Below are 27,822 nucleotides of genomic sequence, written 5' to 3' on the forward strand. Positions count from 1 at the left end.
TTTAGTCAAATGCTTTTAAGTGCATTTTAAGAGTAATGGTGCTCTTAAACATGGAGGAGGGGCCCAATTTTAAACCCGGAAAAGAGGGGAGAAACCATTGATGGGTTATTCTCTGAGACATGTGCTCAAAGGTCAAAGCTGCATGACCTTGGGCAAGTCATTTCCTCTCTCTGGGTGGTTCCAGGGCTGTAAAATGAGAGGTCTGTTAATTATATATGTAAAAAACCCACAATGGTGCCAGACGTCTAGTGGGTGTCCCATATATATTGTTGTGTGCCAGGAATTTTACAAATATCTACTCATTTAATCTTTATAGGAAATTGAGATATTAAAGAGGTTAAAGGGCCAGGCACTGTGACTCATGCCTGTCATCCCAGAGACTCAGGAGGACCACTTGAGGCCAGGAGTTTGAGACCAGCCTGGGCCACACAATGAACCCTCATCCTAATAAAATAAGAAAAATAGGCCAGGCATGGTGGTGCATGCCTGAAGTCCCAGCTACTTGGGAGGCTGAGGCAGGAGGATGGCTTGAGCTAGGGAGTTCAAGGCTGAAGTGAGCTATGATCATGTCACTGCACTCCAACTCCAACGTGGGTGATAAAGCGAACCCATCTCTTAAAAAAAAAGTTAAGGAACTTTAAGTCACCTAGCTAGTAACAGGTGAAGCTCAGGTTAACTGAGCCCCAGTTTAGTCTGGCTCTGATAGCAAAGTGTTTTAATAACTTGGAAAGAAAAAAAGGACAGAAAAACGAATAAAAATGAGTTAACAGCTGTTCTGTCAATCGGAGTACTGGCACAAAGGAGATGCTTAAATATAAAAGTAGTGGTTAAGCGTGAGATACTGGCATATACATTGCAAAAAAGTTCTATGAGGTTTGTTAATATTGTGCCTAGACACATCAGGGGTACATCAACCTTGGTGGCTTCAATGGTGGGAGTATCCAATATTACCACAACCTCAATTGCAAACCTGGAAATTAGCAGTGTAATTAATTCTCACCGCATAACCATTCTTTGCAACTGCTGGATGATGGAATTCACACCAGGATTCAATTCTCTTCCAGCGCAATGACTTATGCGAAATCGCGATGTGTGGACCCTCCCACTACTTCAACCGCAGCCTATAAACCCCCAATGCCCAGGCAGCGAGTAGACCCCCAAGGCAGGATTCGCATCCGCATCCCGCGCCTCGCGCCCCTTCCAGGCCCTGCCCCCCTTGGGCATCCTTGGAGTGTGCCCACTCCGCGGGGTCCCCGCCTACAGGAGGCAGCCTGTCCTTGGTGTTACCCGGCGACCACTTGGCCGGAAGAGGTGTGTCGGAGGGGGCCAAGCGGAGCCGGCCTCCGGGGTCCCCGCCAGGTCTGGAGTCCGAAAAGCTAAGCGACAACAGAAAGCGCAGCGGGCCCGTGCAGGGTCCCAGGCGACACCGGGGAGAGCCCCCCACGGCAGGCTAAGGCCAGCGCGCCCGGGCGGGGCGTGGGCCAGGGCCGGCGGCGGGTGAGGCCTCAGGGCCAGCACACAATGGGCCTGGGCTGCATGCCGGGCGCGCAGCCAACGTGCAGCCGCACCACGTGGGCCGCAGAGCGCGCCGGGCCACCAGCGGCCCGTCGCCCCAGGCCGGGCGCGGCGCGGCGTACGTGCGCGCGCGCGCGCGTGCGTGCATGCGATTTGCGATCAGGCGGCGCGGCGGACAGCCCCGGCGGCGGGGCGGGGGGAGTTATATTGCGGGGTCCTTCCTCGCTCACCCTGGTTCCTCTCGGAGCGGAGACGGCAAATGGCGGACTTCGATACCTACGACGATCGGGCCTACAGCAGCTTCGGCGGCGGCAGAGGGTGAGGCAGGCGTGCGCGGGCCCCTCCTGGGGCTGGGGGCGGCGGAGTCGGGGGTCTAGGGGAGGCGGCGTCCTGCGCTCGCTTGGGGCGGCGAGAGGCAGGAGCCCGGCTGGGCCCGCGGAAGCCTGGGAGAGGCGCCTGGAGGGCCCGGGCCTGGAAATGGCGCGCTCGGGGAAGGGGCGGCGGCGGTTAGGCTCCCAGGGTCTTGCTCGCGGAAGGGATCCTTCACTCTGCCTCCCACCTACGACGACGTGTAATTTTTGCTCTGCCTTGACTACAAGGCCAGGCCGCAGCGGCGCCCAGTGCCCGGGCATGAGCGCCTGCCTCCAACCCGATTCCCTACGGCAGGGCTATCGCGGGGCTCATCTGCAGCGCCGGGGTGGGGGCCGCGGCCTGTCCAGCTCCAGTCCCGGGCTCTCCGGCGGTCTCCCGTTGTCTGCCTGCGCTGCAGGCCCCTGACCCCGACGCCAAGAGCCTAGCAGACAGGGTAAGGACGGAGGCCGAGAGAGGGGCAATTCCCTTCTCTTTACGTGAGAGGCAGGGATTTGGCGGCTTGAATGGTCCTGTTCGCTGCGGGCGGCTAGAGGAGGGGGAGACCACCGAAAACAAGTACATCGTAGCAATTTTTTGTTTGCTAATCTTTCTTGGTTCAGAATGCCTATTGACAGGTGGTACGTGCTTGCTGGCACAGAAAATTTAATTCTCCGTGGTTTCTCACTCTGACCTGTGGAAGGAACCGCATTTGGGCACGTCCTGGTTGTGGACAAATGGAAAAGACTATATATAATTGAAGCACCTTGTTTAAAAGAAAAATCTTTGAATAGGAAGCTCATGGTGCTTAATTCCAGGAACCCACGCTGTATTTTTCTTCAATAGAAGTTATTTCATCCAGAATTTAGAATACAGGCTATAAACATCTTGAGTTTTGTCAAGGACACACTTGGTCTTTGTTTTCTTTTATAGCAAGGATTATTTTCCCAGGATAACAGCACAATAATACCTACTGAGGTGTCCAGTCTCTCCTGGGTTGCAGTCCAAAAACGATCTTTGTTTGTTGAAGAATGATCACTTTTAATACCTTGGTTTGGGAATGGCTCAGAGGCTTGTTTTGGTGGAAGAGTGTACCCAGTATTGTTCATGACACTATTAACATGAAAGTTGGGGTAGGAGGAGCCACCTGTTATTTCAGAGAATAGTTTATTTGCTAATAAAAAACGAAATAGATGTTGGATGACATATAAAATTATAGCCTATGGGGTAGGTTTCTAGACATTAAATTTGTACTTAAGTCATCTTGAAATTTAATAACTAGGGCTTTTTTTTTTTAGTTTCAAAAAATGTTCAGAAGGACCCAGGAAAACTCTACTTAAAAAGTGATTCAATTCAAGGCAGTTCCATGGAGTTTTATTTGCATTGGGACTACAATGAGATGGTCTTACTTTCCTGGGCCTGGGGATTTTTAAAAGTTCTGCCTTTAGACAAATTTGCCAGCCTTCTGGTGATATTAAGTGTTCAAGTTAGACTTTTACATAGTACACATTAAATTTTGATACTTGGGCATTCTTTAAACAATCAGAAAAATGAAAAGGTGATCAAAAGTAAAATTCTCTTAAGATGCTATTAATTTCATATATCAAAAAGCAAATTGGAATGTTTTCCATTTGCCCAGATGGACTCTAAAACTAATAAGAGAGACTACTAGATAGCACTGTGCATCTCTTAAACTTCCTTATATAAAGTCCCTTTGCTGTTAAGTGACATCTGCATCTGACTTTCTTGGAATTTTCCATTTGACTTCATATTCATATAAAGGTACATAGAAAGTATTGCTCAGTTTCCCAAAGGTAGTTTTAAAAACTTGCTGGTGAGTTTGTGTGTTCATTTATACATGACTCTGGAGTGGGTGGGGAAATTTCTCAGAGAACCAGGCAGGGAGTGACATAGTTTGTGCAAAAGCCTTTTCTGTTCCACAGAATCAGTATTACTTTAATTTCATCAGATCAGTAGTTCTCAATTATTGAGATCTCTGAAATTTAGCAATGTGGTAGGATAGTTGATCAGATACTCTTCAGTGATAGTTTCCATTGTTATTTGAATCATGTTCACATCAACAAATGTCTCAGTGCTTAAGCATTATAGAAGATTGCCACCTATGGAAAGCCTGTCTTGTACTGCTTTGGTACTTGTGTAAGGCACCTTCTCCTTAGTCTGAAACACCTTAGACAGGGTAATTCCTCTAAACTCTAAATCACTTGGGTCACAGGTGAAAGAAATGATAGGCTTAAAATGAACAGTTATAATCTAATAACAACGTGGTTTTAATAATTAGGCTTCTCCATAAGTTTATTTTGTAGTTGTGTTTAATAACCAGTTGAGTTGTCAGGAAGCAATATTGAGCGACTGGTTTTTTCCCCAGGCCTATAAAGTTATGTCCCTAGCAGCCAAGGAGAGAACCAGCAACTGCATTGTTCAACGCAAATCAAAACAAAATTCCGAATTATCAAGAGTTGATTGTACCAGATCTTGAACGGACTTTGTTTTGCAGTTTGGTAAACTAGCTTTCTGATTTCCAGCTTTTATGATTGCCATCAGCAATAAAGTGCAGAGTACTATAGATTTTGCATTTCTTATGAAACAAAGTCTTGAGTGCTTAACCAGAAACTATCAATCCTGAAGATTAGATTGGAACTTGGAGTTAGCAAAAATTGAGATTGCTGAAATGGTGCCTGCTGGTAAAACTATAAATTTATGAGTTGGTTTGCTTGTTTAATAGAGAGACAATCCTCCTGTTTCCCAGGCTAGATTTGAATTCCTAGCCTCAAGGGACCCTCCCTCCTCAGCCTCTCCCAAGTAGCTGGGACTTCCAGGTGTACGCCCAGCTTAAATTTAAGTATTCTTTATCCACCGAAGGAGTTTAGAATTCTAACCTTTTGAGTCTTGTAGGACTTAAGCTTGGCATCTCTGAGCATTTTTTCCCCATTTTTGTATGGTGGTAAAATATACATAACATAAAATTCACTATTCTAATCTTTTTTTTTAAGACAGAGTCTTGTTCTGTTGCCTGGGCTAGAGCACTGTGGCATCAGGCTAGCTCACAGCAACCTCAAACTCCTGGGTTCAAGCGATCCTCCTGCCTCAGCCTCCCAAGTAGCTGGGACTATAGGCATGCGCCCCCGTGCCCGGCTAATTTTTTCTATATATTTTTAGTTGTCCAGCTAATTTCTTTCTATTTTTAGTAGAAACAGAGTCTCACTATTGCACAGGCTGGTTTTGAACTCCTGACCTTGAGTGATCCTCCTGCCTCAGCCTCCCAGAGTGCTAGGATTACAGGCATGAGCCACTTCGTGCCTGGCCTATTTTTAAGTATGTAGTTCAGTTGTATTAAGTATATTCATAATGTTGTGTGACCGTCATCACCATCCATTTCTGTAACTCTTCATCTTGTAAAACTAAAACTTTCTACCCGTTAAACAATTTCCCATTTCCTCCTCCCTCCCAAGTCCCTGGCAACCACCATTCTATTTTCTGTCTCTAAGCATATTTTAAGACTTAAAATGGGAAGGAAAGCAGTGTATAACACTAAAGCTATTTCTGCTGATACCAGAGTCTATAAAAGTATTAAAAAGCTTTTTCTAAAATCCCATTTACCTGTCAGATGTCAAGTTGTTTGGGTTTGCTGTCACCCTTTCTTCACTCCCCAGTGTTCCGTTGCTTGATTCCAAACCATTGTCCTCTATGAAGTGTTGCCAGAAATACCTGGTTTTACTAAGAGATCTTCTGGCTTTAGAATCAGGCAGACCAGAGTCTGAGTATCAGCTCAGCCATGTGTTGGCTATGTGATCTGGAGCAAGTTCTTTTACTTCTCTGAGCCTCCTTTTTCCCCCACATGTGAGATAGAAGCTCTTCTCTTGGGCTCTTGGGAGTATTAAATGTATCTAAATTGTGTAGCATAGTACCGGGTACATAGAAAACGCTTGGTAATTAGTAGTTCTTGATTTGTAGGCTTTTAATATCTTAAAATATTTCTCTCCTCTTTGGGTTAAAGAAATGGAAAAAGTTCTGTTGAGTTAAGGGAGCTTTTTCTTTTCCTGGCTATATTGCTAAAGCCAAGTAAGTGAAGCTGTTCGTTGTATGGCGGTAAAATACTTTTTTGCAACTAGAGCACCATCAGTATTAAAAACAAGTATTTAGTTCTTGTAAAATATTTGATTTGTTACAGAATTTATGCTTGGGATATTTTAATATAAATGTTTCTCTGGTTTCTATAAACAGTATAGTTCCACTTTTTAAAAAAATTTATTTTATATTTTTTTGAGACAGGGTCTCACTCTCACTGTTGCCCTGGCTAGTACAGTGGTGTCGTAATAGCTCACAGCAGCATCAGACTCCTGGGCTCAAGCGATCCTCCTGTCTAGGAAGCTGGGGCTATAGGCACACACCACCAAGCCTGGCTAATTTTTTTGTAGAGACGGGTCTCACTATAGTGCTTAGACTTTAACCTTAGTGTTCTGGGAAGACTTCACAATTTCAAGGAGTCTTTCCAGGAGCTTGCAACATACAAAGTAGAATGCTTGAGTGTCGGCCCAAGATCAGACTTCCATCTTCCAATTTCTAGTTTCTCATAGAAACTGAAGGAGAGCATTCCCTGCCTCTTTGCCTTTGCATTATTTGTGCATCTGGTTAGACTTGCACACTCAGGCTGCAAATTAAGTGTGATTGCATGATTTTGATAGAATATAATGACAGCTGTAGCATTTAAGATTTCTTCTTTTGTTTAAGTTGAATATCCTTGTTCTTTGAAGTTTTCCACATGTCATGATTTCTAAAATTTTCTACCTTGATAGGAACCCTCTGAAAGTATTTAATACTCCATGGATAACATGGTCCTCCAGTTAAGCATTGTACTCCAGTACAGGGTAGATAGAGACTGTAATCTCCCTTGTTCTGCACACTATTCTCCTATAATAAATATGTAGTCAGTTACTTTTTTGGAGCATTTTAAATGTGTGGCTTAATAGTAGACAGCTGGTTTCTTACACCTATTGTCCTCACTCTTGGGTTGTATTTTGAAGAAACATTCAACCTTGCACAGATAATAGTTGGAACAGGGAGGAATGATCTAATTAATAGCCTTTTCAGGTAATTGTGGATATTTTTATTTGGTTCCACAACAAAACTCAACAAGTGGTAGGTTCTATAAAGGTTAGTTACAGTGTGGAACCTGAAACCTTATTAATAGACTTTTCTTCCAACTCTGTTACATTAAAATCCATCACTCTATCTTGTCCTTTGAATAGATCTTTTACCTGTGCTTGATTTTGTAACATGTGGTGATTTGCAAATTATCTGTTCACTAACCTATGCAGGTCTTCCAAATGTTTTGGGGTTGTTTTTTTTTTGAGACACACTCTCACTCTGTTGCCTGGGCTAGAGTACTGTGGCATCAGCCTCACTCACAGCAACCTCAAACTCCTTGGCTCAAGCAATCCTACTGCCTCAGCCTCCCAAGTAGCTGGGACTATAGGCATGTGCCACCATGCCCTGCTGATTTTTTTTTATGTACATATATAAATATATATATTTTTAGCTGTCCAAGTAATTTCTTTCTAATTTTAGTAGAGATGGGGTCTCGGCTTGCTAAGGCTGGTCTCTGCCTCAGCCTCCCAGAGTGATAGGATTACAGGCGTGAGCCACTGTGCCAGGCCAGGTCTTCCAAATGTTGACACATTTTGTTATACAGTATCAAAAATCATCTTCATTAATATCACCATTGATCTCAGAAAAGTCTTTGAATATTGGGAGTCTGTCAAGCTTACGTTGATGGATACAAGTTTTCTAAAATGCTCTTTTTTGCTTGGAGCTTGAATTTTACCATTGGCAACAAATACTGTTGGTTATTTTACTTGGAGCAATAGGCTGACTTCATTTTCAGGAAAATGTATGGCAGATACCCAAGTCTGAATAACCGTAGTTTGTCATCAGTTCTTACAGGTGAAAATTGGTGTTTCCAAGGAAAGAACAGCTAGTTCAGCTTGTAGCTCTCAAGTGCTTTTCCTGGAGATGATCATCCCACTTGTGTAATGTGGCAGAAGTGCTTTGTGTGTACCACCCATTCATTTCCTAACATGGCATATTAAAAAGTGGGTCATGATTTAATAAAGTAATTTTTACTGCTTTACCAAGGATGTTCTTAATTGAAGCTACCTTTCTTTTTTTCTTTTTTTTAATACTGCAACTGCACAGTGGTGGAGCATGAGCAATGTAGTTTGGTGCCACTTCTTCCTTGGCTTGTGCAAAGTAATACAATTGCAAGATTGGTATAGGTCTCTGCTCTGATAAACCTGGAATACTGTGATCAGTCTGGGAACCATGTCTTAATATGTAATGGACTAGAGCCTATAAAGAAGAAAGTAGCAAGGATGGCAAGGCTCTGAAACTTCAGAGGAAAGGCTGAGCACCTTAAGTGTAGACAGCTTTTGAAAGAGAAGCATTAGCAGCAGTGATAAGTGCTCGTGAACCTTAGAAGAAAAGTATGACTCTGGGGGGTAGAATAGGAGCAAGAGAATTACACCTTTATAGTAGAGACTGTTTAAAAATAGAATTGCTACTTGAACTAAATTTTCTTTTAAGGGGCTTCTGTGGGGTATAGATTGGGCTGGAGTTTTCTAGTTGTATGTTTTACCTAACACTTTAATCTTTTCTTTTTTTTTTTTTTTGGAAGACAGTCTTGCTCTGTCACCCAGGTTGGAGTGCAGTGGCACAATCATAGCTCACTGCAGCCTGGAACTCCTGGCCTCAAGTGATTTTTCTGTCCTGCCACAGCCTCCCAAGTACCTAGGACTACAGGCTCATGGCACCACACCCAGCTAACTGTTTTCTGTAGAGACTTGGTCTCCCTGTGTTGCCTGGGCTGGTCTTGAACTCCTGGCCTCAAGTGATCCTCACGCTTCAGCCTCCCAAAGTTCTGGGATTGCAGGCATGAGCCACCACCCTACCTGGCCCCAGTAAATATTTTGATATCTTCAGTTGGCTTACAAATTTTGGTGTACAACTGGTTGGTTTGAACCAGGACCAGACAAGGTTTACATATTGCATTTAGTCGATTTGCCTACTAATTTCTTAATCCATAGAATACTTCTTCCTTTTATTTTATTCCTTGCTATTTGTTTTTTTAGTGGGGGTGGTTTTTTTCTAGGGACTTTTAATATATTTAATTCTTGTAACCATTATATGCAAGGTAGCAATAAAATTAATTTGATATTAACAGACTTAAGTATTAATATTAAATGTTAATGCATATTTGTTTTTTGTTGTTTGTTTTTTTGAGACAGTCTCGCTTTATTGCCCAGGCTAGAGTGAGTGCCGTGGCATCACTCTAGCTCACAGCAACCTCAAACTTCTGGACTCAAGCAATCCTGCTGCCTCAGCCTCCTGAGTAGCTGGGACTATAGGCATGCACCACCATGCCTGGCTAATTTTTTCTATATATATATTAGTTGACCAATTAATATCTTTCTTTTTATAGTAGAGATGGGGACTCGTTCTTGCTCAGGCTGGTTTTGAACTCCTGACCTCGAGCAATCTGCCAGTCTTTGACTCCTAGAGTGCTAGGATTACAGGCGTGAGCCACCGTGCCCCGCCCCATGTTTGTATTTTAGTATAAGTAACTTAGATTTTTATTTTTCAGATATTAAATGAGGAAGAGAATTGTTAGGTATGACTTTGAATGCCTTTGAATTCTAGGTTTTAAATGGTGATCTATTTGTGGATTTTTTTGTTAACTAAAGAATTGAAAACGTAATAAATTATATAGTTGTGATTTATTGGTAGATCATATCAAATCCAACATTGCATAAAAATGAAGTATTCTTTTAAATGGAAGTGATAGTATGTGGAATGTCAAGTCTCAAGCATTCAATTAATATTTTGTTCCATTTTATTTATTTGGATTGATCTGGAACTGTTGGATTAAGTAGCTTTATTCACCCATGTGAAGTTATTAAATTACTAACACATTTAATTGCTTTCATTAATGTGTGAGAGTCCAAAATTTTAGTACATTATAAATGCCTTTTCCCTAGTAAGAAAAATTTCCTTTAAGAATTGCAAACCAAAAGTCATTTTGTGTTCATTGTTCATCTGAAATAAAGCTTTTCAAATGCCTGTTGTGTCATATAGATAGGTGTCATATAGATGGAATCAATTTAGTGGGTCCTGTTAAGCATTTTTTAAAAATTAAGTAGAATAGGCCGGCGCAGTGGCTCATGCCTGCGATCCTAGCACTCTGGGAGGCCAAGGCGGGCGGATTGCTCGAGGTCAGGCGTTCAAAACCAGCTTGAGCTAGAGCCAGACCTCGTCTCTACTATAAATAGAAAGAAATTAATTGGCCAACTAATATATATAGAAAAAATTAGCCGGGCATGGTGGCGCATGCCTGTAGTCCCAGCTACTCGGGAGGCTGAGGCAGCAGGATTGCTTGAGCCCAGGAGTTTGAGGTTGTTGTGAGCTAGGCTGATGACACGGCACTCACTCTAGCCTGGGCAACAAAGTGAGACTCTGTCTAAAAAAAAATAAGTAGAATAGCAAATAGTGTGCTTTATATACTACAAGATGGTGCTACTGGACAGTTTTTTTATTCAGTTAATATACATGCATGTATATGTGTATTAAATCATGATGTATTAAATATTTGTTGCTGTTGGTCAATGCCCAAAAAAGTTTGAAAAACAAATAACGTAATTGGAGATGTCATCTGTTTTTTTGTTTTTATTTTTGTTTTTTGAGACAGTCTTACTCTGTTGCTCGGGCTAAAGTGCCATGGCATCAGCCTAGCTCACAGCAACCTCAAATTCCTGGGCTCAAGCAATCCTGCTGCCTCAGCCTCCCGAGTAGCTGGGACTACAGGCATGTGCCACCATGCCCGGCTAGTTTTTTCTATATATATATTAGTTGGCCAATTAATTTCTTTCTATTTTTTAGTAGAGACGGGGGTCTTGCTCTTGCTCCAGCTGGTTTCGAACTCCTGACCTTGAGCGACCCTCCCGCTTTGGCTTCCCAGAGTGCTAGGATTACAGGTGTGAGCCACCACATCCAGCCAGGAGATGTCATCTGAATACACATAACCCTCTCCCATATTGTAAAAAAAAATTTTTTTTCCAGATAGGAATACCTGTATGAGTGACAGAAAGAATTTATAATACTAAAGTAGCTTCTACATCTATGACTTTCCATTCCTTCTGCTCCTGGAAAGTATCAGATACTTTAACAGCTCTGCAGATGACAGCAGTGAACAAGACAGAGTTCCTGTCTACATGGAACACACGTTCTACCAGTTAGAATGAAGTATTTTTCTCTGCAAGGCTTTTTATATCTTAAAAATGTGGTTGTGTTAAGATACCATTCACTGGAGTTCAGCAGGAAAGAGCTCCTTGAAAATAGAATCATTGAAGAGTTCACCAGGGAACTTCCCTGTTCCCAGTGTTTACCAGAAACTTTCAGAGGCTTTCATGCACAACCCATAGTAATGACAGTTCTCAAGATTTAATTTTGAAAGCTGATTGAAGGCCTTGGAGAATGCTTATACTTAGCAGGAAGCCGTCTACTTGGAAATAAATTGCCTTTAATCCAAGTTGCAGTGAGTTAGTTTTTAAAAACCTAAGCTATAAATGTAAAGTGGAGTCCTGGAAGGGATCCTGGAATAGAAACAGGACATTAGGTAAAAAGTAAAGAAATCTGAATAAATAGGGAACTTCAGTTAATAACAATGTCTTAGTACTGGTTCAGTGATTATAACCAGTGCACCACATTAATGTAAGATGTTACTAGTAGGTAGTAACAAAATGGTGTTTTTGAAATAAGGGTTTGACTTTTGAAAGCTTAACTTTTTTTGATTATTGTCCAAAACCTGAAGGTTACACATTTTGACCATCACCGCTTTTTCATTTTTTTAAAACATGCTCACTGTATTTTGTCTTTGTCACTTACTTGCATTTTACTGTTATGAAGGCAGTGTTACTGGTGTTTTATATAGGATCTAGTGTAGTACAACATGCAAAACAGTACATGCTATTGATCAGCATTTCTGGATGGCACACACGATGGACCAGAATTGTTGATCAGCCCTAATAAATTACCTCAGTTAATACCTGAAGGTAATAGAGAGGGAGACCTCCTAATGTTCCAAATACTCAACAGAGAGGTTAATACTTTTTAGTCTTGATATCTCAGCATTTGTCTTGATGTTTTAAGGGCGACTGCAACTATGCTTAAATTCTGTATAGTTTCTAATGCACTTAGAAATCTTTATAAAATCCTTTTCCAGAAACAACTTAGCATGTGTCCTTCATTTTTCAGTATCTTTTATACTTTGGAAGTAAGTCTTGAGCCCTTAGCTTTCAAGTTACCCTCAAGTTACTAAACTCTACTTTCCTTTGACACTGTGTATTTTTGCTAATTCATTTTAAGAGTTTAGTGTTTTTTCCGTCTGCCATCTAGACAGTGGAGTCCATGTCCCTGCTGCTATATAATGTGCTGTATATCCTGACACCCCACTGCTCCACCCTGGAGAGACTGGTCTCATTGCTATCTCCTGAATTTTCTGCCGTCCTTTGCTTTTGATGTGATTTCTTCTTTCCAGATGCCTGGACCCATTCAGTTGAATTATCAGTTCCTTGAGAGCAGGAACTGGATTTTAGGTGTGTGCCTTCTATACCACTGCACTCCAGCTTCCAGACACTCAGATATTTGATTTGAGTGAAGAAAAGTGATTTGTTTGTAAAGGATTTGGGTCACACTTGGAGCTGAAAGTTAGATTTCCTAAATTACTGAGGGTGTAATTTACTACTTTAAAACTTTCATATGTTGTTGTAATGATCAGTAGACTGTCCGCAATGGGAGTAAAAGACAAAGAGAACCATTGCTCAGTAGTAACTGGTGACAGAGCCTGGGAGATTGCAGCCCAGTCCTTCAGGTGTCTGTTCTGAATTGGCCTTGCTTTGCTCATCTGTTTCCTGTTTTACATGCACAGCTGCCAGTCCACATGCTTCTGCTCCGCAGTGTTGCCTCAGGCGTGTTCACTGTGTACCCATAAACACTTGAGAATTGTTATTAAATGTGTCTATAGCACTCAGTGTTTATGAAGTCGTTTTTTGTTTAAGAAACAAGGTCTTGTTTTTTCAGGCCGGAGCACACTGCAGCCTCCAACCCCTGAGCTCAAGAAATCCTCCTGCTTCTGCTTCCCGAGCACTTGGTTTACAGGCACATACACCACCACACCCAGCTAATTTAAAAATATTTTTTTCTGTAGAAATGGGGTCTCACTATATTGCCCAGGCTGATCTTGAATTGTTGGTCCTCCTGCTTTGGCCTCCCAAAGCTCTGGGATTACAGGTGTGAGCCACAATTGCCCAGCCAGTGTTTACGAAGTGTTTTTATTTTATTTTTAAAGAACAAATTTATTTCTTACAATTTTGGAGGCTGGGTAGTCCAAGGTCAAGAGATTGCATCAAGTAAGGGCCTTCTTGCTGATGGGGAGTCTTCAGATTACCAAGGTAACATAAGGGAATCATGTGGGCAGGGGGGCTAAACATCAAAATGTATTTATTTATTTGTTTGTTTATGAGATAGTCTTAAGCTGTTGCCTGGGCTAGACTGCCATGGTGTCAGCCTAGCTCACAGCAACCTCAAATCCCTGGGCTCAAGCAATCTTCTTGCCATCAGTCGCCCAAGTAGCAGGGACTACAGACACTAGCCACCACACCTGGCTAATTTTTTCCATTTTTAGTAGAGATGGGGTCTCGCTCTTGATCAGGCTGGTCTAGAACTACTGACCTCAAGCAGTCCTCCCACCTCATCCTTCCAGAGTGCAAGGATTATAGGCAGAGCCACCATGCCTGCCCTATGAAATGTTTTTATGATCAAAGTTTCTTTCTAAAATCAAAATTTGAAATATTTATGAAATAATGGACCAGAGAACTGAGGAACAGAGGTAATTTGGCAGAGGTCCTACATCAAGCTAACTAATGTGTCAAACGAATCTGTTCTCCCTGTGTGTGTTGTTGTTAATCTATTACAAAAGTACTTATGATCCTGTGACACAGTTTGTTCAGATGATTGCTCCCCTAAGCTTCAGCCTAGTGGCAGAGGTATCAGGCATTTTAGCTCAGAGTTCCTTTCTTTCCTTTTTCTTCTCCCTTTCCCTCTTCCATTCCCTCTCCCTCTTATACATAATAGTTGTATATTTTTATAGGGTACCAAGTTTTAAGACATTTCATTGGTGGGTGTGTGTGTGTTTGTTTGTTTGTTTGTTTTTGAGACAGAGTCTTACTCTGTTGCCCGTGGGGTCAGCCCAGGGCACAGCAACCTCAATCAAACTCCTGAGCTCAAGTGATCCTCCTGCCTCAGCCTCCCGACTAGCTGGGACTATAGGTGTGCACCGCCACACCCAGCTAACTTTTCTATTTTTAGTAGAGATGGGGTCTCACATTTGGTTTTTTAAAATTAATTGATGGGTAACAGAATTATGTCTTCTTACACATGTGTACTCTCTGGGGTTCGCCTTATTCACCCTTCACGGTAGACAGTTTATAAATGTTAGCATTAATAAATTCTACTTAGATGGCCCAACCCCACTGCCCTGTAAGTGACTTCATTGAACTGGATGAAAAGCTAAAAAAAAAGGGAAAAAAAGCTGACATCCTCTAGAACTGACTGCATCAGGTAGGGAAGGGTAACATTTAGGACTGCTTTGGTAATTATTGAAAGGGCTGGAGTATTAAGCCACTGGCAGTTTTGTGAGGCTAGAGTGACCTGAACAAATTGACAGGCTTGGTTCATCTGTACTGCAGAATTAACTTGCCAGTGAGCGGCTAGGTTCTTCCACTTGACATTTAGCTAGCTTTTCCAATACTACTTGCCTAACACCAGGTGTTTCTATATTCTCCAAAGCCAGAGAGCCACTTTCTTATCCTACCGCATTTTTATTAGTACCCCTATCACCTTATTACCATTCCTTGGGCTCCCTGTACTCACTGAGGTCACACCTCTTTCTCTATTCTACATCCAGCACTTTCCATAAATTTCTGTGCAACACCTTCCTACCTCCATTTTCCTTATCACACATCTGTGAATTTATCATCTCTCTTCATCCTCACCCTCACTTAAATTTTAAAAAAACTGTTGTAGCTTTTTGCTTTACGTATATGTACATCTATGCACAAACATGACCTGCATATATACCTATGTAAATGTTTTATATGTGCTACTGAGTTGTAAGCTACTTGAGTGTAAGAGATTATTTTCTCATCAGATGTTTGTTGATGAACTTAAAGTGTTTAGAATTCATCCTCCATTTTGACAGTTTTCCAAATGTTTGTACTGCATCTTACATGTTCATTATCCAGTCCTAAAGAGTGTCTTACTGAAAATATTTTAGGATTTATGGTTGTAGAGATAGGAATGATAGAATAGTGTTGGCAACAGGTATTGAAATGCAGAATAAATCACATTGACTAAGCTAGGGAGGGTGGGGTAAGCAGGGTGGGTTGCAGTCTACTTGTAAACCTGTTTCTCTGGTATTCTTAGAATATAGGACTTCATGTTGGGAAGTAGCAGAATTCTGAATTGTTAAACTTAAAAATTTTTGCCATCTAAGAACCATCACAGCTTGGTCCTTCTGCTTTAGAAAAATGTTTTAAAGAATGATACTTTTCAGATATTTGAGATATCTGGAATTTATCTCATGGAAGATGTGGAATTTGCTTCATGGTATTGTTAGCAGTATGTGGATAAGAAAGCAGGTTGTTTTCCAAGTCTGGTATTAATATTTCCCTTGCAGAAAGAAGGATGACTATAGTGAAGGGACCCATTTGTTTTAAATGTCCCTTTCAAAAGAACAGCCCCCCCATTTTAATTTTTTTCTCCTTAGTTTTCCATATGTATTCTTTAGAAAATGTTCGAATCTGCAATAAGACTGAAAGAATGATACAATGGGCATTGGTAGATTCAAAAGGTGATATTTTGCCACATTTGTTTAATCCTTATATATACATATCTGCACACTTATCCTTCATGATAAACTGTTTGAAGATACATGTTGGCTGTGTTGACACTTCTGATGGGGCATTCTGCTAATGGTGATTCCACTGTTTTTCCTAAGAAACTTAACATTGATACAGTGTCTGTATATACCATATTCAGATTTCTTCATCTGCCTTCATCTTTTCTTCATCTTTTCTTTCATAGCTGTTTGTCCCATGATCCAAATATCCCATGTGGCATTAGTTGTCATGTCTCATGAGTCCCTCTGCCTTTTATTTCATTCATGACTGTGACATACTTGAAGAATCCATGCCAAAATAGGAGACATGAAATATAAGCCTGTCCCTTTATTAACAACAGTTACCTGTCTGGTTAATGTGATGACTGACAGGATTTTCCATTTGAGGAGGATTCCCCCCCGCCTTGATTAATAATTGTGGGGTGTTAATTTGAGATCATGTGAATTTCTTGTCCCCCCCAAAACCATTTTACTCTGGTTTTGGCATCTGTTGATAAGCCTTGTCTGGGTCAGTTGCTACGCTGGTGTTGGAGGTAATGGTTTGTAATTCCTGTAAGATTTCTTCTACGTTTATTAGCTGAAACATTTCTCAGCTAATATATAAAGTGTTCCCATTCATTAATTATTTCTTTATTTATTTTTTTTTATTTTTTTTTATTTATTTATTTTTTTTTTTTTGAGACAGAGTCTCGCTTTGTTGTCCAGGCTAGAGTGAGTGCCGTGGCATCAGCCTAGCTCACAGCAACCTCAAACTCCTGGGCTTGAGTGATCCTTCTGCCTCAGCCTCCCGAGTAGCTGGGACTACAGGCATGCGCCACCATGCCCGGCTAATTTTATATATATATATTAGTTGGCCAATTAATTTCTTTCTATTTATAGTAGAGACGGGGTCTCGCTCTTGCTCAGGCTGGTTTCGAACTCCTGACCTCGAGCAATCCGCCCGCCTCGGCCTCCCAGAGAGCTAGGATTACAGGCGTGAGCCACCGCGCCCGGCCTATTTATTTAAATAGACATTATTTTTTTAGGACAGTTTTAGGTTCCCAGGAAAATTGAGCAGAAAGTACACAGAGTTCCCAAATACTCCCTTTCCCCCTACCCACAGCCTCCCCCACTGTCAACATCCTGCATCAGGGTAGTACATTTGTTACAGTCAGTGCACCTACATTGACACATCTTTGTCACCCGAAGGCCATCGATTACCTTAGGGTTCATTCTTGGTGAACCCTAAGGTTCACCCTTGTACCTCTGTGGATTTGGACAAATGTATAATGACCTCATTTATTTTTTATTTATATTTTTAATAAACTCAGGTTGTAGTTGGAGGCGATAATGTGATTGTTGCTATACATACGTACACTGTGTGAAGCACTGCTATGTTTGCTATTATTCAATAATTCAGGGTCTGTGTTAGTGTCAACCCAATTTGACAAATAAAGCTTAGAGAAGTTGAGTGACTCCTTAAGGTCATATGACTAGTTAGAGGCAGAGCTGGGATTTAAACCAATACCTCTGCAAAGTAAACAACACTTGGTAAACTGAGGAATTGGCATTGAAGTCTGTATGGGTTAGTAGTACATACAGTGTATGTTTAGGGCCACAGCAAAGTATTGCATGGAGAATGGAGAGTAGTATGCACACACCACTTGCTGCACAGCGACCAGAGTTTTTATTAGGACATTCTTATTGCCTATAGTCAGGCCAAAGAGAGAAACAGTAGTATTATGTATTAAACTTAGCCTCAGTGATCCCTCCTGGATGCAATGTGCTAGACAGTCCATTTCTGTATTTCTTAGTACGGTTGCAAATAAAGGGAGGGTATTTGGTTAGGTTGAAGATATCAGTACTTTGTAGATACAGATAGATTCTAAGTGACTAGAAGAAAACCAGTTGCTTAGGAGAATATATGTTTGGATTCGATTTTTGAAAAATACTTATTTACTCACATTCCGTGTTTTGGTCATCAAAAAGGTACCTTTTTGATAAAAGATATTTTATAATCTTTAAAATTTCAAGAAGCCGTTCCTGTGCATTAGAGTGGAGTGTTCCACCTGGGGTGCTGGTGCCGGCTGATGCGGCTGAGTAGAAGACATCTTTGCTTGTTTGGCTTGTCCTGCCCTGGGGACAGGAACACATGGGCAGACTTGAATGTTGTCTGTCTCCCCTCCTAGGTCCCGTGGCAGTGCCGGTGGCCATGGCTCCCGTAGCCAGAAGGAGCTGCCTACAGAGCCCCCCTACACAGCATATGTAGGAAATCTACCTTTTAATACGGTTCAGGGCGACATAGACGCTATCTTTAAGGATCTCAGCATAAGGAGTGTACGGCTAGTCAGAGACAAAGACACAGACAAATTTAAAGGTGAGTTTTGGGGAATTCTTGTATATTACTGTAAAGGGTTGGGGGAGGGGCTCTAGATGAAAATGTGTTAGTGAACCAGAAGGCTCTAATCATGAAACTGTTTTAAAGGTTTGCCTGGTCCAAGCAGTTGAAATTCATATTAACTCTAACTCATAGGTCCTCAGTTCCACTTGGGGGAAAATGGTTTATGCACAATCCAGTTTGTACAAATAATGGCATATGCCCAGGTTTGTTTGTCTTACCTTTATAGCAATCCTGTCTCTGCCATTAAAGGAGTTGACCAGGAATGAAATGAACAGACAGAACTGAGGACTTTAAAGGCACATTTCACCTTGACTGATTCGTAGATTTTCTTTGTCGTTTTCCTATAATCCAGTTATTATAAAATCCAAAAGATACCTAGCACTGTCAGTATACATTTATAAATTAGGACCGTGTGTTTGGATAGGGTTGGCTCAAATTTCAGATTTAGTATCTATCTATAGATAGGTGTCAGCTTAGGGTGCTCGAGCAGAGAGGAGTAAGAATAAAGGATCAGATAAGCATTATCCTGCTTTCAAGGTTTCCCAAAGGAAAATGCACCCAGTATTTAAGTGCATAATGCTGGGTGCAAGGATATTTGGCTTACATTGTTCCAAAAGTATGTCCATGAAAGGTACAGAGTGACTTATGGACAGCTATACACGAAGCAGAGAAACCGTTGCTGATCTGAGTGGTTTTATGTATAGGTGGTGGTAATCTTTGCGACTTTAGAACCTGAAGCCATACATAGTACATAAACAATGAAAACAAATCATTAAGCTTGAGAAAGTAAGTCCCACCAGTTTGCTTGGTAGCAAGCATTAGGAATTCAAACTTTGTGTAAAAATTTGTGGGTGAACCCAGCCTTTGGGTTGGATCAATAGCCCCAGGTGTTGGAGTTTGTCTCATAGAGGATCATCTTCAGTTTAGCAGCTCTAGAGTATGAGATGCATGATTGGGCTGTTGCCTTTATGGAACTTGGGAGTGGCTTTCTCAAATAGTCTTAACATTTAATGCACTTAGGGAATAACGCTGAGGGTGGGGGGATCCTCCAGCCAAGGCAGGACATTGTTTACACAAATGGCAAACAGGGAAGTTTCAACTCAAGGCTTCAAAGCACTTGCAGTCTAGTGGGCTTCAAAGATGAAATGTAGTTATTATACAGGGTAAGGATATGTGGGTCATGTGAGTTTATGTGGGGGTACAGGAATATGTAACTCAGATTTAGTCTCCAGACAGCAAGGAAGGAGCAATGTCAGAATCCAGCATCAGGGACATGGGTTGTCAGTAACACATGCTTGGACCTAGGGTGGTGGGGGACCTGCAGCCTTGGGGACACATGGTGGCCCTCCAGATCCCCATGTGCAGCCCCTTGACTGAATCCAAACTTCACAGAAGAAATTCCTTTATTAAAAGAATTTATTCTGTAAAATTTGGATTCAGTCAAAAGGCTGCACTCAAAGATCCAGGAGGCCACCTGTGTCCCCAAGGCTGCAGGTTCCTCACCCCTGCCGGTCTTGTTGCTGAGGATATATTTTTAGCTTTGTGAAGCAAATTTTATATCAACTACCTGAGTGGTAAGTTAGTAGACACCCTTAAGTCTCTTTCTTCAGAGCATTTTACATATCGAATTTGTATAAATAAAGTCATTCAGAAGTCAGAACAGCTCTGCAATGACCGAAGAAAGGTTTTATTGTTATGGTTAAAACATACAAGAAGAAAGCTTTATAAAAACACAGCTGTTCTTTCCGAGCATGTTTGATTAGCATTTTCTGACTGATAAACTATAATTGAGAGGGAGGAATACCAGTCAAATTCTGTTTATGGAAAGTAAAATATGTTCTTTCAGGTTCTACTAGTCTACTGTCATCTCGATGCAACAAAAAAAGGTAGTTCTGATGTAGCGAAATATAGTATAGAGAGGATCTCACCATATCTTTAACCCAGAATTGCATGAGGAATTGGGGGTTTGCTTTCTCTTACAGGATTCTGCTATGTAGAATTCGATGAGGTGGATTCCCTCAAGGAAGCTTTGACATATGATGGTGCAGTAAGTATCCTCAGGTTTCTCTGTATTTAGCAGTCAGGATTCTTTGCCTTGCCAATACTGACACTGTTTTCCACTTATCATTAGCTGTTGGGTGATCGGTCACTTCGTGTGGACATTGCAGAAGGCAGAAAACAAGATAAAGGTGGCTTTGGATTCAGAAAAGGTGGACCAGATGACAGAGGTGATTGGTTCTTCTAAAACTGAACATCATAAAAACTTGCTATATGCCCACTGATTATGATTCTTGAACATTACTAGTAGAACTCTTATCTTATAGCTCTGATAGGTTCTTGTGAGCTCTTAACAATATGCATAAAGTCTTAGAAAGAATGGATGATGCTTCTGCAAGCCTGGGGTTTTTTTTCTGTTGGCAGCAAAAACTCTTACAATGATTTCATTGAACTTCCCATCACATGAGTTGTACATCTTCCAAATGAATTTTTCCATGTTTGTGCAGCAAGGTAATGATACGACCTCAACTTTATCTTTTTTGTGTATCCTCAGGAATGGGTGGCTCTCGAGAATCTAGAGGTGGATGGGATTCCCGGGATGACTTCAATTCCGGTATCAGTATTTAAAGTATCACCACTTACCTTTTTTCCAGTGGCCTTGCTGCTGTTGTATGTTTCCTGTGAGTAGCCCGCCTGGCCGGACTACTACTTTAGTTCCTTTAACAAATAAAACTTTCCTGAAAGGTAGCCAGGCATGCAAGAGCCTGTTAGAGCCTGTGGGAGGTAGGACTTGAGGGCTCCACTGTGGGCAGGTGAGACCCTTTGTCAGGCTCTAGCCCAGGGAAACTTCTTGGTGGTTTTGCATATGGCACAAAGAAAATACTAATACTTCTGGAAAACTGTAGTATAGAGGTCCTAGAAGTTTACAGAAAGCCTCCTAGCTGTGGCTACTTATTAAATAGTAAGAGGTAGTCCTGGTGGCCTGTTTTTCTCTTGAAGTCTTAGAACTTCCTTTTCCTTCCTTTTCCTTCCAATTCCTTAATGTCGGATGAGATTGTCTTCACTGTCCCCTTTTTTTTTGCCAGCCCAGGCAGACCAATTCTGTGTCTTTACTCAGGGTTGGTCTCCTAAGCATTTTATCCCTACTTTTTCTTTTTTAATTCTAAATGTATAAAGTTTTTTATACAAGTGATTAAAATGTCAGTTGTAACAGAAAGATAGAAAAAGAAAAACAAGTTTTTTTTTCCCACAAACTTGAGATGTTCTTTCCACTATATAAGAACATCAGCATCCCCCCATCAAAACAAAGCTCACATAAAATAAGTGGTAAGTATGGGAGAGACTGGTGCAGGCTGTCTTGGGAGTTTGAAATTCTTAAGTTCATTTCCAGGACTACTGCTTTAGCTAAACAGATGACTATCTGTTGAATAATTTAGTTTTTAAAAGTCCTATAGCCAGTCAGAAATGAGCTTATTCATAAAAGTACAGTATGATCCAGTAAACCTGTAATTTTATGTATAAGCTAGTCTCTGATTGAAACATGCAACAAATGTCTTCTCAAAGCTAACCAGTGGCTCAGTGAGTGGTGGCCCTTGACCTGCCAGTTTTGTATTCGCAGGTGCTGTGGACGTTACCTAAGTAACTAACGCCTTCTACTCTTGGCTTAGCTTGGCCGCTGGTGCTCGGGCAGGGACACAGTGAGCATGCCACAGCCTTGCCACCCGCCAGTTCCAGTGTGAACTGCAGTGTGTGGTGACATCTAAAACCTGATGTGCTCATGTGATGGAGTAATGACTGATTTGATGCAGAAATAGATCTTTTTTACTCTTTAATAGAATGGTGCTATTTTTTTTAATGATACATGCTCATTGTAAAGAAACAAAATACAAAGAAGAAAGCAAATAAAAACATCCCACCACCAGAAATAGTGTGTTAAACTAAACTTGTAAAGAAAACTCTGAAGATTGTCATAAATAGTTTGCTTCCTAGAAATCTGTCAACAATCTTGATTAAAGATACTTGTTAATGTCAGACGTTGCTCTTTTCCTTCACAATTTTCCCATTGCTTCTTTCATAAGAGGTTTTGAAATGAGGCTTTCAGTTGATATTAATGTGTGCTATTTTTTTTTCTATACGGTACTTTATATCGTGCACCCTGACAGAGCAGCAATTGTGTTTATTTGCCTCACCAGTGCAGGTGTGTGCTGATGTGTTTCATGCCAAACTGGTAGCAAAAATTATTTAATCTCATATTAAAGGGTGTAACTTCCATACTCACATGGAAAGGCATACTTCCTATTTAGATTAGATTGGGGAAAATGTCACGTTAAGTGCTCAGATACGAATTAAGTTTGTTTAACAAAACTGTCATGTCTCTAGTTGTTAAAAGACTTTTTAAAGGACCATATAATTGACTCTACACATCCAAATGTATTTTCCCCAAAGCAGTTCCTATTGGTCTAAACCTATTTAGAATTGTTCATGTATTGATCAACTCAGTCTGTGAACTGGGTTTGAAATAATTTGATCTGTTTCCAAAATTCTTACCACCCTTAAAGCACCTAAATGTGCCACCATTGGCGATAGAGTTGGTTCTCCTTATTTAAAGTAGTTGTGTTCCATAAAGTCAACTAGTACATTGAATTAGCCAATACTGAACTGTTGCTTCCAGAGGAAATACAGGATTAGGTTCCTGCAAGCTTGTGGTCACATTTTCATCTACCAATCAATACCTAACTTTGCTTTATGTGTGTTTCTGTTTAAAGACACTCCATTTAGTGTATAGTGTTGATTCATTAACATTGACTTTAAATGGCCAGCTGTAGTACTCTATAGTATACTATAACAGAAGCCCGAATGAAGCTTATCTTGCTCCTGTTTTTCTGAAAGGCCCAGTACAGCCGACTTGCACTTAGGAACACCAGACACCACTTCAGCACTACGTTTGGGGGCAATTTTAAACCATAAAGTCACCAAAAAACACAAAAGGGCAAAAAACCTAGCACTAAATAGATTGTGACAAGACTCTTGTTTACACTTTAAGAGCTGAAAGAAGGCAGAGTGTTGCCTTTTTTTACCTCAGCTGGAGTGAGCACATCTGGTCACTCAAGTCTTCCCTTGCTCTGTGCACAAGTGCCACAAGTATTGATTTTGGGGTTACAGATAAATCTTTAGTGACTAGATGAATTTGCACATGTGGAGTCTGAATAATGAGGATCAACTGAATGTAGAATATCCTTCAGGCTTTGAAGGCTCTTCTCAAAGATAAGTTCTTTAAAACTTTGAGCCATGGCACCATCCCTGGAGAGTGTCACCTTTGGGTGCTTAAACAAAGGGAGCAAACTTATTTATTTAATGGTCTTATTCCTTAGATTTATTTTTACTAAATTTTAACTCAAACTTCAGTAGGCTATACTGTTAAAAGTTAAGGGGTTTAATCCCCCCTGTGAGAGACTTTTGCTTAAATACAAGAAAGCCTCTAAGGTTCTTGAAAGCCATTGAGAAATAGTCTTCTCTGTACACACTGATGAGAATTCCAACAATTACAAGTAAGATGCAGTCTGCTTCTGCTAAAAGCCAGTTCACTAATGGGAAAGAACCTTCCCTCCCCTCTTCCCTGGAGGTGCAAGTTGGGTGTGAGGTGTTTGCCTCTCTGCCCCTCTGTAGGGAGTGGTCTTCCTTGGATAACCGCTTTGTTTACCACACAGGTGCTTTGCTTTTAGAATGATCCACACCCGAAACGCAGCAGAAACAGGAAAATGGGGAGTGTCACCCAGAGGTGACTTCGTATTTTTATTTCGTCTTCATATAGCTTTTTCTTGTGATTTCATGTTCTGTGTTTATAAATGCTTCTAAATTTCAGGTTTACCTTTTAAATAACTGTTTAGATTTATATTAGAAAAATGCAATTAAACCTGTTTTTAAGGATTTTTGTTTTGTTTTAAGCCACATTAAAATACAGTTTCATGGTAATTTTCCACTTTTCCTGAAAGCTGAGAATTTAAACAGCTGTTTTATTTATCTCTCCTAAGCTCCTGATTCTTTTTATTTGAAAAGTCTGTTTAAAGCATTGTAACTGCCCAGCAGATTCACATTTGGAACCATTTCATTGCACTTTACTTTGGATCGGAAAAAACTTCAGATGCTGGATAAACTAAAGAATTTAAAATTAAACTCAGAACCATACACAAACTACTGTATAACCAGCTTTAGACAGTTGGTTGACAAGTGATTCAGTGTCCTCTTTCTTCTTCAGGCTTCAGGGATGATTTCTTAGGAGGCAGGGGAGGTAGTCGCCCAGGTGACCGGCGAACAGGCCCTCCCATGGGCAGTCGTTTCAGAGATGGCCCTCCCCTTCGTGGATCCAACATGGATTTCAGAGAACCAACAGAAGGTATGGTGGTCATCTGTAAAGGGAGGGCATCTTTTCATGATGCATTGACTGGGCCCCACATAAATTCTCCTTATTTCACACACAATTGGTGCCATAGATCCAGCCCCCTTTGTCTTAAGTAGGAAGTTTACCTTTATTAAAGCATTTGCTGATGGACCAGTAGTTCTTTAAGGCTGTTAATTTTAGAAAATGGGCTGAGCTGTAGAGATCAATATCAGTTTGCTTATTTTGCCTGAACATGAAGTGGGATCCATTCTTTTATAAACAATGTTTTTTCCTCCCCAGAGGAAAGAGCTCAGAGGCCACGACTCCAGCTTAAACCTCGAACAGTTGCAACACCCCTCAATCAAGTAGCCAATCCCAACTCTGCTATCTTCGGGGGAGCCAGGCCCAGAGAGGAAGTCGTTCAGAGGGAGCAAGAATGAGCCTACAGTTGGGAGGGAATGGGGTGTGGGGGTTAGAGCAAGACCACAGCCTGGTTGGCCCCCTGGGCAGCAGTCCTGCAGTCACCATTCCCGCGCCTGACATTGTCCTCCTTTCTTACAACGGAAACACAGAGCTTGTGAATGCATGTCAGCTGTTAACAAGTGGTTTTTAGTACATCCTTGGCTTTGCTGTATCTATCTAGTGCCTGTTTGTACTTTTTTTTCTTCCCTCCCACTTCCCCATTTTCCTTCTGTCCTTTTTCCTTCTTGCTCCTTGTTTTTCTTACAGAACAGGAGTTTCTGTGAAGGGTCTAAGGCAGCCACCACGCGGGAGCTGTGGGGTTGAGGTTCTGCTTCGTTTTTTTCTCCTTTGCTTTCTGTTTACTTTAGACACACTGGCCAGACCCCAGGCATCTCCTTTGATTTTCTTGGTCCTTCTCTTCTGCCTTGCATGTTGAGTTCTGTATTGCTGTGGCTTCCAAGAGGGGGGAAAAACAGAAGTCACTTACAAATTGAACTGCATCTTGTTTTTATTCAGCTGTGATTGACATACAGAATTTGATGCACCTTGTTTTCAAAACAAGGATAAAAATATCTGTTGATCCTTGCAGATTCCTTTCCGTTCCTATTTATAGGTAGTCCTGTCTCTGTTCCCCCCTCCCCATGCGGACTATTGGAGCAGGATAGGCTCACATTTCAAACTGTAAAACCTGGAAGAGAAGGGTCATTATGGAATATTGGTGGGGAGTCCACATAGAAGATGAATTGAATGCTCTAATGTGTTCATGTGTTTTTGTTACTGCTCTTTTGAGGTCGTGTCCAAACTAGTTCACTCCTTTCACCGGATGTAAGAGGTTCCTCTCTGGCTGGGTGTACCAGATGCTAGCTTGTTTCTTTTCTGCTGGGCTGAGGCGCTTTGGGGATTGAGGGGGGGTGGTGCTTCCACTGCGCCGGGCTGATGCACAGCGCCGACGTTGTTTTTCTCCTAATCCCTGTTGTCTGTGTATTTTGTTTCTAGTATAGGTAACGTGAGATACAGTGCTTCCACAGCCCCTTAAATTCATGGTGAAAATGGGCCTAGAATCCGGCACTTTATTTCATTTGGTGAATTGAAAATTTTACTATGCAGAGCTGTCAAGAACCTTAAATTAACTATAGATGACAATAAATGTCTAGGTTTGCTGCCTCATCTTTCGGACAAAATTTACTGTTCCTGTGTAGAGTGTTTAACACTTACTTGGGTATAGAAGGTTAGGCTTTTGAGCTTGAACGCTTGTGTGTGAACAAAGGAAAATTTTTAGCACCCGAGTCCCAGTATGTCCCTTTGGGAGCAGTTCAGGGACAGCCAGCAACTAGAGCCCTCGGGTAAAGAGGCCCTCCCTGACGACTGACTGCAGAGCCCAGGGTGGCCTGGCTTACACAGCATGGTGTGCTTAGGTAGTAGTTGGTCACTAGCTGTCATCCTCAGCTTCTCTTACTGTGTCTCTGTTACAAGGTCTCAGCAATCTACAGAACTCTCTCGCCTCTCCTTCTTTCCACCTGTCAGCTTCTCTGCTTCCGAGATAAGAACCATTTGTGTAACACCAATACTTAACTTAAGAAAGACATGCATTATGTGGTTGTAATCAAACCTGATGCTTTCAGATGACCTACTCACATCTTCAATGTGGAAAAGAAAAAGAACAAAACACTCATCTAAACTTCTGGGCAATCCAGTTGACTTTTAAATGTAAGAATGGAATTCCAAACACTTAACACATTCAGCTATATGACAGAAAGTAAATCTATGGATATGGTATTTTGTGAATGATCTTTTAAATAAAAGAAAACCTTACGTAATATTTAATGCTTGTCTTTATTTTTGAATGCTTTTTCACTGTTTGTAAAATTAAAAATGTTAAATTTGAGAAGCACCATCTACTTTTAGGAGAGTCTCCTGTAAGTCACGGGTTTAGTAGGATTATTTTATTTTTTTACTTTTTTTTTTTTTAGTCTCGCTTTGTTTCCCTGGCTAGAGTGAGTGCCGTGGCGTCAGCCTAGCTCACAGCAACCCAAAACTCCTGGGCTCAAGCAATCCTTCTGCCTTAGCCTCCCGAGTAGCTGGGACTACAGGCATGCGCCACCATGCCCGGCTAATTTTTTCTATACATATTAGTTGGCCAATTAATTTCTTTCTATTTATAGTAGAGACGGGGTCTCGCTCTTGCTCAGGCTGGTTTCGAACTCCTAACCTCGAGTAATCCGCCTGCTTCGGCCTCCCAGAGTGCTAGGATTACAGGCATGAGCCACCGCACCTGGCCTAGTAGGATTATTTTAAAAGCTACTGTTGATTAGAAATAAGATGCCAATTATTTTCTCTTCTTTTTTCCTCTCTCACTTCCTAAAAATGTAATTTTCCTAACCAGACAAGAACTTCAGAAGTCTAGTGGTAGTTTTTGGTTAGGTAAAGAACATAATTTTTTTTTTCCAGATGGAGGAAACCAAGTATTTACACAAATATGTGCCTGCTTGTAACAACTGCTTGTTTGCAAAAGAAATTCTCATGACTAATGGGTGCTGCTTTGTGGCACTCGGGTCCGCTTTGCGGAGGTACTGCTACATGTTTTGCCATCTGGTAGTTTTTCAAATGTGCTTCTGTAAGCAAAGGTGGGCTCTGCGGGCAGAGTGCAGGCTTCCGCCTGTGTTTGGGAAAGGCCCGGCCGTCTGTGGGAGGGCAGTGAGGGCCTGGCCCAGTGCA

At 41.4% G+C, this 27,822-nt stretch overlaps 1 protein-coding gene across 3 annotated transcripts; it reads left to right on the forward strand.

The window, feature by feature from the left end:
• Window positions 1–1,551: 1,551 nt before the first annotated feature.
• EIF4H (eukaryotic translation initiation factor 4H) lies at window positions 1,552–26,926 on the forward strand. Of its 3 annotated transcripts, none has more exons than XM_012742213.3 (7): window positions 1,552–1,833; window positions 18,058–18,245; window positions 20,252–20,316; window positions 20,401–20,497; window positions 20,821–20,880; window positions 24,523–24,660; window positions 24,946–26,926. In XM_012742213.3, the coding sequence occupies exons 1-7, from the start codon at window positions 1,775–1,777 to the stop codon at window positions 25,083–25,085; spliced, it is 747 nt and encodes a 248-aa protein (XP_012597667.1). In that variant the 5' UTR covers window positions 1,552–1,774; the 3' UTR covers window positions 25,086–26,926. The 3 variants fall into 3 exon arrangements, with proteins under 3 accessions (XP_012597667.1, XP_012597668.1, XP_012597666.1); XM_012742212.2 differs by lacking the exon at window positions 1,552–1,833 and adding an exon at window positions 5,612–5,721; XM_012742214.3 differs by lacking the exon at window positions 20,821–20,880 and having other exon boundaries at window positions 1,553–1,833.
• The last annotated feature ends 896 nt before the right edge of the window (window positions 26,927–27,822 follow it).

This window comes from Microcebus murinus, chromosome 19 (genome assembly GCF_040939455.1).
Source record: "Microcebus murinus isolate Inina chromosome 19, M.murinus_Inina_mat1.0, whole genome shotgun sequence".
NCBI lineage: Eukaryota > Metazoa > Chordata > Mammalia > Primates > Cheirogaleidae > Microcebus > Microcebus murinus.

What these genes read in the sequence shown, in the direction of transcription:
- EIF4H (XM_012742213.3), top strand. Translation starts at nt 1,775, where the DNA reads ATGGCGGACTTCGATACCTACGACGATCGGGCCTACAGCAGCTTCGGC. An exon ending in AGACACAGACAAATTTAAAG is followed by an intron (nt 18,246 to 20,251) that starts GTGAGTTTTGGG and finishes TTTCTCTTACAG; the next exon opens with GATTCTGCTATGTAGAATTC. An exon ending in CTTTGACATATGATGGTGCA is followed by an intron (nt 20,317 to 20,400) that starts GTAAGTATCCTC and finishes ACTTATCATTAG; the next exon opens with CTGTTGGGTGATCGGTCACT.